Source organism: Sinocyclocheilus rhinocerous, unplaced genomic scaffold (genome assembly GCF_001515625.1).
Source record: "Sinocyclocheilus rhinocerous isolate Xijiao unplaced genomic scaffold, SAMN03320098_v1.1 scaffold1470, whole genome shotgun sequence".
NCBI lineage: Eukaryota > Metazoa > Chordata > Actinopteri > Cypriniformes > Cyprinidae > Sinocyclocheilus > Sinocyclocheilus rhinocerous.
Window position 1 is genome coordinate 579,255 of NW_015652166.1, and position 12,414 is coordinate 591,668.

General features: G+C 35.6%; 1 protein-coding gene across 1 annotated transcript in view; it reads left to right on the forward strand.

Annotated features, from left to right (window-relative positions):
- LOC107713906 (2-oxoisovalerate dehydrogenase subunit beta, mitochondrial-like) overlaps positions 1-12,414 on the forward strand; it is a 97,201-nt gene that overhangs the window by 23,537 nt on the left and 61,250 nt on the right. The window contains exons 4-6 of the mRNA XM_016519555.1: positions 7,863-7,960; positions 10,802-10,912; positions 11,242-11,262. Of these exons, the coding sequence (XP_016375041.1) occupies positions 7,863-7,960; positions 10,802-10,912; positions 11,242-11,262 (230 nt within the window). The remainder of the gene's footprint in view (positions 1-7,862; positions 7,961-10,801; positions 10,913-11,241; positions 11,263-12,414) is intronic.

A 12,414-nucleotide genomic window follows, 5' to 3' on the forward strand; every position in this document is an offset into this window, starting at 1 on the left:
AAAAGTAACGTAACGCATTACTTTCCATAAAAAGTAACTAAGTACCGTAATTAGTTATTTTTTATGGAGTAACGCAATATTGTAATGCATTACTTTTAAAAGTAACTTTCCCCAACACTGCTCTTGACACCTCTGATTTCATGTATGTGAGTTTTAAGAGAGAGTGTGTGTCATTGTGAACACTGAATGCTTTTTTATGCCATTTCCTGATGTAACTTTTAAGTGACTGAAAATTCGGTGCATCCCTAGGTCTATACAGCTTATGTTCTGTATTATACATTTTGGATTCATAGGTTTTGTTTTCAGCGCTTTTATGCTTAAAGAAAACTAGTGATAAACACTATACATAAATACATATATACACAGGTACACTGATCAGCCAGCATTGGTCATGCACAGTTATTGGCCAGATTAGACTGACTTCTGCCTCGTGTCTGCTGACGTGAATAGTGCACATTATTTTTTTGTGGATTTTGAGTAATATTGTTGAGTAATGTTCTGTTAGCTGTAATGCATGCATTATACTGGCCGTTGGAAACCCTGCTCTCTATTTATATAACTGTCATCATTGGCCATTGAAAAAACAAAATGTTTCATCTGCTAATGAAACATACAAACAAAAACATCAAACAAAAAAATGAGTGATGTATAACACAAACAGCTACAGACCTGTCAAATATGAAAATGAAGAATGAGCTGCAATTGATATTAGCCAGAAAGATCTGGACTTTTTTACTCTGAAGAAGTATGCAGTTTAAGAAAAACATAGTAGTATCACATTACCTGTTCAGTCAGTCAGTCAGAGCACCAAAACACACTTCTAGCCAATCAGCAGTAAGGGGCGTGCCCCCTTATGATGGGGGAGGAGCATGTGTTGCATAGCATGTTCATGAATTTGGGGGTGGAGCTGTGAAGATAGGGGTGTGATCATTTTGGGTGTGGGTTAGTGTTGGGCGATATGCTTCATAGTCATATCGTCCTATCGTCAGCCTGTGAGATCACCGATACACGATAATATCGTGCTAATTTATTTAATTATTTACTGGCTTATTTTCATTGCCGGAGATTGAACCAACTCCAGGGTATAGCTAAAAGCAGCCTATAATGTAATAGTGTAGTCTATTAACCACACATTATATCTTTTTAGTCAAGTAGCATATGGAGGTCATGTCATAAAATATTTTTAACATGACTGGATTTGTATTAAACATGATAGCAATTTAATAGAAGCTTTGTAAGTTGCTAATTATAATGCTTACATTTCCAAGCAAAGAGCATTTAAATTATCAAAGAACATCATCACTGACTTCAGTCTAGTGTGAGTTTATGCACTTTATGATGCACTGTATGATGAATAATTTTCTAATACTTACAGCGCACATACATCTGCATTTTGTTTATGATGAGAGAATTTGCGAGTGAACAGAATTCAGTCAGCACACGCTGAACAGCAATACTCCAGTGATTCAGCGATGACTCATCAACGCCTCTAATTGGCCATTGCATTCATAAACTCAACAGAATCATGTGTGATTGGTTAAAACGTGCAACAATGTAAAAATGTGTAAAAAGAAATATGATGGAACAAATAAGCCCTATTATTAATTAGATAGTATTAATTTGTTAAATAGTTTGTTTCAGTGATTTCAAATGTCAACACCATTTCCAAGAAATCACTTACTGCACCTTGCTAGGGTGGTTGCCAAGAGTCAAATGGCAAGACTCTAGCTAGTTGATGCTAGTTGATGGGGTTTTGAGGGTTTTAGCATTGTGACGAAATTCATACCCATTATAGTCCTCAGTATTGTCTACACTGCAATGGATGTCTTCTGAAATATGATATCGATGTCAGGGATCTTTCATGTCTTTAGCATAAACGTACAGGGGTTGGACAAAAATAACTTGAACACCCATTTTTACAGTTGCATAATTACTCACCCTCATGTCATTCCAAACCCGTAAGATCTTCGTTCATCTTCAGAATGAAAGTTAAGATATTTTTGATGAATTCCGAGAGCTCTCTGACCCTCCATAGACAGCAACGCAACTATCTTGTCTTTTATAGGCTCCGAAAGCTCTCAGATTTCATCAAAAATACCTTAATTTGTGTTCCTAAGATGAACGAAGGGCTTACGGGTTTGGAACGACATGAGGGTGAGTAATTAATGACAATTTTCATTTTTGGGTGAGCTATCCCTTTACCAGTCCATTTATTTGGTGTTTTAAGCACAACAGTCTTTATGATCAGGACTGTGAACATGAAGCATGTCAAGGCTTCATCAGTAAAGAAGATATATGATAGAAAACCAAAAGTGAATGACAGGAACAGTCAAATACTTAGAAGGATTGAGACCAAACGCCACAGAATTGTTGCAAATGTCAATATCCACCTTGAAAATCCTGTTTCCACAAAAACCGGGCACAGAGAACTTCATAAAGCAACATCCATGAAAGAGCTGCAATAGCTAAAACTTCAATCACAGACACCAATGCTAAAATGAGAAAAAGATAGAGTCATGATTATAAAACCTGGACAGTTGGAGCACCAAGATGAACTTCATCATCTGCCCTGGCCAGACAAATCACCTGACTTCAATATCATCAAACCACTGTAGACCGTTTTGAAGAGAAAAGTAAGAAGCAGATTCCCTTACGTTCAACGTTTCTGAAACAACAGGCGATGATAGATGACATTCAGCTGGAGAATATTCAAAAGCCGTATGAATCTATTCTAAGAAGGCCAGAGGTTGTGTTAAATGCAAATGGTGGTAAAACACCTTAGTTTTGAAATACTGTCTGTTTCCCAGGTTTTCGCATTGTTTTGTTCAAGCCCTGTATGTTTCCCCATCTCTGAATTATCTTTTTATTAAAGAGTGGTTTTACCATTAGTTCCTGCAGTATTTTTAAATGACAGAGCACTTGTCAGCTGAAAACACACATCAGGCATCCAACAGTCTACCACTAGCAAGAGTCTGGAGCATTAGTGATGCGTTTTTACTAGACTTCATCAATCACTCGAACCCTGGGGTGAAACCTCTGAACCACACACCAGTGAGCTCAGCCTGAACCGCTTTCCATTCAGTGTGGTGTATAGCTTTATTATTTTTATTTTTTGGCAGCAAGAATCTTAAACAGGCTGTGAATGAACATTAGGTTACTCAGAGTTGCATTTTATTAGGGCTGCCCCCCTAACAGTCGACTAAACTTTAGTTGATGAGAAGGGGCCAAAATCGACCAAAATTGTCAACCCTCTACGGACACCTTGGCAATTGAATCGCCATTGGCTAGTACATTTTTTTGTTTACGCGCCAGACTGAAATACTATACTATACTATACTAGACTATATATATATATATATATAAAGATATGCCATTTACAAACATATAATGTTTGTAAAATGGAATATGATAATCAAGTATTATTTAATAATAGAAGTTTAGTAATTAGAATTAAAACTTGGTAACCATGAACTTAGGACTGGTGCTGGTGCTTTTTTTGGTCATTCAGTGTTCCTGTAAAAAAAAAAAATCGGTGTTTAAAAAATTATTATTATACGAATTCTACAAATAAGAACAATATAAAAACGCACTAGGGATTAATGAGCTACTGGATTCATAAATATCAGGTTGTGTGCGTTTGCGCGAACGGATTAGCTGAAATCAAAACAGGGACGATAATAGGTGAGCACCAGCCAATGAGATTGTCGTTTGCGCATTAGTTCCGCCTGAAGCGCTCAGTCAGAGTGTTCTGTGAGTGAAAATATATCTGTGCTAATCAAATACTCAGCATCCAACTCACACACTGGCGAGTAAAATCTGAGAATTTATTAGCAATTGGCTAATATTAGACATCATTTAGTCGCCCAGAGTGAAGATTTAGTCGCATATGCGAGTGATTTACTCGCAATGTAGAGGGTTGATTGTATTAGTCGGTAAGTCACAGAAAAAAAAAACTGTCTGTTTCTGTGATGGACAGATAGTTAACAGCTGGTCATTGAGGTAATTACAGTATATTGGGCAGGAAATCCAAACTTTCACTTATCGTTCATCCACCTCAAATATTGAGTAGCAAATTTACACGTTAGCCTAGATAAATGTGGGTTATTAGGCTCATATTCAAGTGTTTGTGCAGATTGTCGAAGCTGTTAGTGCAGTCACTGGCACTGATAACAGTGGAAACAATAAAAAAAAAAAAACGCTGCCAATTTTGCGCATACAGATAGGAGTAAGACATCATTCGAAACTGTAAAAGGTCTACTTTTAATTGTATACACTCACAATATCAACAAATCATTGTGCTTAAAGAAAACAAACAGGTTGTGCTTTCTGCCGTCTCGGTCTCATTGAACTAGAGCGCGTCACAAAAATGAACTAAAACTCTTGTGTATAGGCTCCCCTCACAAGCTCTATGTGTGTGCTTGACTGCGTTATAGGCTATATATTAAAGGCTCATTAGTTCCCCCAGTACATATTTGAGTTATTAATTGTATATAAGCATGCAATTAGACGACTAACGAAAATCGCTCAAATGAACGTCTACAAGTTTACTACTGTAGAAAAATTGTTAGTTGGGGGCAGCCCTACATTTTACACTCTAGATTTGTTGGTAGTATTAATGTTGTGCACATGAGAGATGGGTGTCTAAAACATTTAGAGATTCTAGGCATCTTGTGCTGTGCATGTTTGAGTCCAATGTTGTGTAGACCTCAGTGGAGTTCAGCTGGTAATTGAGATCAGTAGTAAAGTTTAAGCATACCTTTCATTCTCCTCCGTCACAATTCACAACATCTTGGCAGTGTTTCATGTCTCTTTCATTTCTTGCTCTTGACCAGTATGTAAAATGTTTTATTACTTTACTGGTTTATGTTTTTGGAGGTTATCATTATCAGATGTGCTGCAGGCAAACTGCAGTAAAATCCTGGAGGGGTTTGCTATATGTGTAGCTGCTAAACATTACTTAAGGGTTCAGAGACGGTTCGAAGAATACGATGCTTTCTATTACCCTATGGGCCAAAATTCTGCGATCTAGTAAAATTCTCACTATCACTATCATGACATATGAAGTGAATTGCTGCTTAGTTCAGTGCAATGGAAAGAATAATTAAAGTTAAATCTTGCAAAATATTGCCAAAATAATTCAATAATTTCCCCAAAATATAACATCTATCGTTTTTATAAATTTTTTTAATTGGCTTTTTTTAAATGCTCAGTATAAATTTTTTTGTTATTTTAAGTGTTTTAAGAATTTAAAATTTTCGTTTTAATTTTTTAAAATATTTGTTTGGTTTATTTTATTTCCAGTTAGCAATTTTCAGCTTAAAAACGTTAAAATGTTCCCTTGCCAATGAGCTGATATAAATTTAAGTTTTTCATCTAACATTTACATTTTATTTAAGCTTCTTCAGTTAATAAAAATGTTTTCATAGTTTTAGTTATCGTGTAATAACCGTGCTATTGACATTGCCAAATAGTAAAAGTAACTGTTAGGATCATAAGATGCATTAAAAACAAACTTTCTCAAGGAAGCTGTGACCATCTGGATCTGTTCTCGATGAGCATTAGCTTTAACACTTAACATTAACACTTTAGTTTGTATTCATCCAGATCTGCAGTCAACAAATAAATATGCCAGAAAAATGCCAGAAAATGCTACTGTACATGTGAAACCTTAAAAGCACACAGTTTCCGCTCCTGCTGGTTTTCCAGAGAAAGTTTTTACTTCTTGTACAGGCCAAAAATAAATGCATACTGGTATAGAAAAGATCATAAGGAATTTTCACAAGCTTCTGTTTCTAATTCTAAGCAAAAGTACACTCCTAACATCAACTTCAATGATTTTCAGCTAAATTACTTTAAACCTCATTGTCAGAACAGTAAGATTTCCTAGAAGACCACAAAGACAATGACTTCAATGAGCGTATAAACTGGGATGAGGAAAATGGCTCTAATTGAGCATAATTTAACCGTAAAGATAATTCCGCATTTAGGATCAAAAACAATGACATGAGATGTGACAGCTGTGAAAAGTTCTTTCTGCACTTGTGCTTTATTTAGCTAGTTTCTTTATCTTGTTTCTTACAGCCATGCAAAACTTGTCCTGATGCAAACTTACTGTACTGTTCCTTACTTTTTCAATATTACCAGTATGAACAGATCCGATGGATAGGAAGGGTTTCAACTGACGTGTCACAAAACATCATGCATTCATTTTGTTTCATGTCCGTTACCCCTTACAGTAGTTGAGCAACACAACAGTTTCCTCCACAGCTTATAGATTCAATCTTAACCTTATAAAGCCTACTGTATTTGATGCACACATTTCTAAGGCCTCTTAATGATCAACCTGTTCAAAACGTTGCTGTTAAACCTGTCACACACAATCTGTTATATGTCTTCTGTTGTCTGATTGATAGTTTAGAGTTCTTTATCAAGTAAAAGCTCATTTAGTGTACTTCTTCAAACGTCTACCTTCAGCTGGTGCTTCACACGTCTTTTTGCTGTCAGATCTGTAAATGCCAGAATAACTGTAGTAATATTTCCAGATGAACAGCTCGGCTTTACTTGATTCTCCATCAATCCTTTTGTAGAAAAATCAGTGCATCTCAAATCTGATCATCAGTTTGTTTATCTCTTTATCATCATTGTATTTCATTGCATTATATGTTTTGATCATCAGACTAAGCATTTAAATATCATCTTAATAACTCATGTTATTGGAGATATAGAGTGACAACTGATATTTTTATTATTGTATGTAAGTATCTGCTTTGCTTTAATAAAGATATCATTGATTTAGATTCCAAGCATCAGAATTTCATCTTGCTTTTTGATCATATAAATATCAGCCTCTGCACCAAATTCCACCATATTTGTGGCCTGAGATATTTTTTTTCCTCCATATTCTCACTGTATCACACTATATGACCCATAAAACCTGATGTATCAAATATGATATTCAACAAAAAAAAGCATAATTCTCTCTCTTTTTTTTTTTTTTAAAGGTTTGATAAATTGTTCCATTTCCAAATAAAATGAAAATAAAGTATATGAAGAAAAAGTAAACAATTACTGGGAAAAGATATTATGTCTTTATGAAAGAAATGTTGGCTACACTTTAGAATAGGGAACACATATTCACTATTAATTAAGAGTTTTCCCTCAGTAAATTGCCGATTTGCTGCTTATTAATAGTTAATAGGTAGTTTTTTAGTTTAGGTGTGGGGTTTAAAGATTAAGGGATCTAAAATATGGTCATGCAGAATAAAACATTAATATGTGCCTTATAAGTACTAATAAACAGCCAATAGTTTAGTAATATGCATGCTAATAAGCAGCTAGTTAATAGTGAGAATTGATCCCTAAACTAAAGTGTTACCGAAATGTTTATTTGTGTAATGTATTAAATGAATGAATGGAAAGACATAATAAAGTATAAATACATTTCATTAAAAAAGACTTTTCAGTAACACTTTAGATTATGGAACACTATTGACTATTAACTAGCTGCTTATTATTAGCATGCATATTACTAAACTACTGGCTGTTTATTAGTACTTATAAAGCACATATGTGACCCTGGAGTCTTAAAGGTCCCATGACATGCTGCTTTTTGGATGCTTTTATATAGGCCTAAGTGGTCCCTAGTACTGTATCTGAGCATAACCATATTTTAGATCCTTAATCCCTAAACCCCACACCTAAACTCAACAACTACCTGACTGACTATTAATAAGCAGCACATTAGGAGTTTGAGGTCTCTTAGTTAATAGTCAATATGTGTTCCCTAATCTAAATTTTTCTGACTGATGTTTAATATGCCAGGCTTTGTGGGCTGATGTGTGATGTGTGGTTTTGTGTTGCAGTGGAGCAGGTGCCCACAGAAGCCTATCAGATCCCGCTCTCGCAGGCCGAGGTGCTGCAGGAGGGCAGTGATCTCACGCTGGTGGCCTGGGGAACACAGGTACGTCTGTGAGAACAGCTGCTCCTCCGGTGTTCATCATCGGATTATGATTTCAGAAGCTCTCTGGGGGTCCTGAAGCTCAGCTCGAACACTCCACAGGTTTATCCTGCTGAACGACTGATGGTCTATATGACAAGGACCTCGCCAGTGGTTCACAAATAGGCTTGTTTCTAATGAACAGTGCTCTCCTGTTTCTTTTCATTCATCCCATCGAGACTCCTTACATGAGCGACACAAACCAGGCCTTCGAGATAAATGGAATATTTATGATGCATGCTACAATTAATACTTTTATTAAGCAAAGAGGCATTAAAGGGGTCATGAACTGCCCTTGTACTGCCTTTTGTACTGTTCTCTGTGGTCCACTTATAATGCTATCAAGATTTTTGCATCAAAAAAACATCATAATTTAGAAGCAATAAGCTATTTTCTCTCCTATTTTTAACCCCCCTCATCAGAACGCTCTGTGTGAATAGGCGTGGAGGATTATAGACTCGGAAGTAAACGCCCACTGCTGTGATTGGCTAACAGTTTTGTATGTTTAACAGCCTACTGCCTTCATGGATGCTGCTGTGATTTAGGTCAAAAACGCATAAAAAACGCTCATATCAAACAATCTGTTTAACAGACAAAGCAATAGTGATCGCATAAAGAAAACAGTCAGTCACACTTGTGTTGCGACATGACCGTCGGATTCAATATAATCGGCACAGCATCGTTTTTTAGTTTCAGTCTTTCTGAAAATCCTGTCAATTTGTGCCTTGTTTGTAAACGAATCCGCGGTAACATGAAGTGAACAAAGGTTCTTACTGACGTGTTAAAAATAAAGTTCATCCACTCTTTCCTAACATTGGGATCAGAAGGAAGGCAATGCAAAGACTATTTTTCCACAGCTTGGCACTGCACAGCGTCTTGTTGTCTTCAGAGCATCTTTATCATTTGGTTTCTGCGCAGACCTGCGCGTTCGCCTCTTTCATGCGTGAATCGGGGGGGCGGGGCTAAACAGGCAGCGCTGTAGAAGCAGGCGTTGATGATCTTCTGTGGAGGCGGTGCTTATCCACACTATTACAAGTTTTGATATGATAATAAGTTGACTTCTGAAACTTACAGGATGTTTTTTTTTATAGTACGATGACTTCTTTATGTGTCAAAAGATCAAGGGAATTTTGGTTTCTCAGTTCATGACCCCTTTAAATTGATCAAAGGTGACAGTGAAGACATTTATAATGTTACAAAATATTTGTTTTAAAGAAATTGTTCTTTGAACTTCGAACGATTTTCAAAAATTTGAAATGTATCTTGAGCAGCAAATCAGCATATTAGAATGATTTCTGAAGGATCATGTGACACTGAAGACTGAAAATTCAGTGGTAACACTTTATTTTAAGGACCAATTCCCACTATTAACTAGTTGTTTATTGGCATGCATATTACTAGCATATTGGCTGTTTATTAGTACTTACAAAGCACATATTGATGCCTTATTCTGTATGGTCATATTCTAGATCCCTTAATCCTTAAACCCCACACCTAAACTTAACAACTACCTTACTAACTATTAATAAGCAGCAAATTAGGAGTTTGTTCAAGGAAAACTCTTAATAGTGAATACATGTTCCCTATTCTAAAGTGTTACCAATTCAGCTTTACATTTTATATATTCACATAGAAACAATTATTTTAAATTGTAATAATATTTATCATTTCACATTTTTACTGTATTTTTGATCAAATAAATGCAACCTTGGTAAACAGAAGAGACTTCTTTCAAAAACAATTTAAAAAATGGTCACACTTTATTTTAAGGTCCAATTCTCGCTATTAAGAAACCATTAACTATGATTTTTGCCTCAATAAACTCCTCATTTGCTGCTTATTAATAGTTAGTAAGGTAGTTGTTAAGTTTAGGTATCAGGTAGGATTAGGGATTTAGAATATGATCATGCAGAATATGTGCTAACTAACTAATAAACCAAGCCATGCCAATATGTTAATAATTGGCATGCTAATAAGCAACTAGTTAATAGAGAGAATTGGTCCCTATACTAAAGTGTTACCAAAAAATTGTACCAACCTCAAACTTTTGAACTTTTGCAGTGTTTTGCTATGAAATTGAAACTGTTAAGGAACATTGAGGAATGACACATACAAACATCAGATATTCATGGAAAATGTTTTAGCAAATGTAAAAATTATTGTTTATTACTTTTTTTATGTTGTTTTTATATTTATGCAAAAAAATATATGTGACCCTGGACCACAAAACCAGTCATAAAGGTCAATTTTTTGAAATTGAGATTTATACATCATCTGAAAGCTGAATAAATAAGCTTCCATTGATGTATGGTTTGTTAGGATAGGACAATATTTGGCCGATCTGAAATCTGAAATCTGGGGGTGCAAAAAAATCAAAATACTGAGAAAATCGCCTTTAAAGTTGTCCAAATGAAGTTCTTAGCAATGCATATTACTAATCAAAAATTAAGTTTGGATATATTTACAGTAGGAAATTTACAAAATATCTTTATGGAACATGATCTGTAATTAATGTCCTAATGATTTTTGGCATAAAAGAAAAATCGATAATTTTGACCCATACAATGTATTGTTGGCTATTGCTACAAATATACCCCAGCGACTTAAGACTGGTTTAGTGCTCCAGGGCCACATATGAATTGTATATGTTCACTGTATTTTACTCTATCATATTCAGCCATGTTTGTAAGTCTGATCTGAACATCATCTCAACACTGGCTGGAGAGCTTCTGAAACAGCAGCAAACAATAGAACTAAGTGTCTTCACCGTTAACTGTGAGTTCACCTTTGACCTTTGGCTTGCAGGTGCATGTGCTGAGGGAAGTGGCTGCCATGGCACTGGAGAAGCTGGGTGTCTCCTGTGAGCTCATCGACCTACAGACAATTTTGCCTTGGGACACAGAGACGGTTTGCAAGGTATGATGTGAACACACATGTTCACTGGGATATTTCAAACCAAAGGGATGGTTCAGACCAAAATTAGGATGGTCATTTACTTGCTGTACAGAAGTGTGACCTTCTTTCATGAAGCACAGAAGGAGATATTTTCAGAAGCTGCTCATTTCTAAACAATGAAAGTGAAAGGTTATTCAGGCTCTTGAACTCTAAAACCTATCATTCCTATATATAATTATATTCTATATACTGTAGGGAAATATAGTAAGCTACTAATCAGTAAAATATATATTTTTTGTTCTTTTTCCTTTTCAGTTTGGTGTCTTTTCCCATTTTGTTAATGATTTTAGTATGCAGATGTTTTCGGACAGGTAAACTATCAGTTTTAGCAGCATGTTTGAACCAGAAACGAACTGAGTGAACCAATTAGCGGAAAAGAATCGTATATCCCAGTTTGCCTGAGGCTCTGGTTTACAGGTCATAATGTTGTATCTACTCTTCAGTTTCTTGCACAGACTGATTGTTTCGCTTCATAAGACCTCAATAATACATCGTCAGGAGCCACAGATATTAATATAGTGTTGCCTGCACAACCGCAATTCCAGAGAAGTTGGGACGTTTTGTAAAATGCAATAAAATCAAGAATCTGTGATTTGTTAATTCTCTTTAACTTTTATTTAATTGACCAAAGTGCACAGAAAAGATTTACAAAGTTTTCACTGACCAACGTAAATGTATTTTGTAAATATGAACAAATTTTGATTTTGACGGCTGCAACACACTCCAAAAAAGGTGGGACAGAGGCATGTTTAAAACGTCTTTTAATTACAATGTTTCATTGTTTGGGAATTGAGGATACTAATTGTTAAAGTTTTGCAAGCAAAATTTTTGTCCAGTCTCTCTTGAAACAAGGCTTCAGATGCTCAGCAGTCTGTGATTGTCGTTGTCTGATTCTCCTTTTCATGACTGGTCATACATTTTCAATAGGAGTCAGATCTGAACACATTCACTCTGTTTCTACGAAACCACGCTGTTGTAGCACATGCAGAATGAGAGCTGGCATTGTCTTGATCTAATAACCGTGGTCTTTCCATGAAAGACATCATCATGTCTGGCAGTATATTTCTCTGTGCAATCCCAATATATGCCTCCATGTCAATGGTACCTTCGCACATATGCCAGTAACTACAGCTGTCAAAATTGCTGAAAAACTAAATTCGAATTTTGTACTTAAATATTATAAAAATGCGAATTATATTCGAATTTAAAATGCATAATTTCAGTTAGGGTGAAGAAAAGCTTTTGGCTTCTCTCCTGAGGCCACAAGAGGGTGCATCATTCAAAGCATAAGATAACATGACTATCTTTGAAAAAAATGGCATAATGTTTAAAATAATGTTTATAAACCAATTATAATTAAGTTGCTTAAACAACTATAAACAAAACAGCATCATGTATGTATGCATAGTTTAAAGGGGTCATATGATGCGATTTCAAGTTTTCCTTTCTCTTTGGAGTGTTAC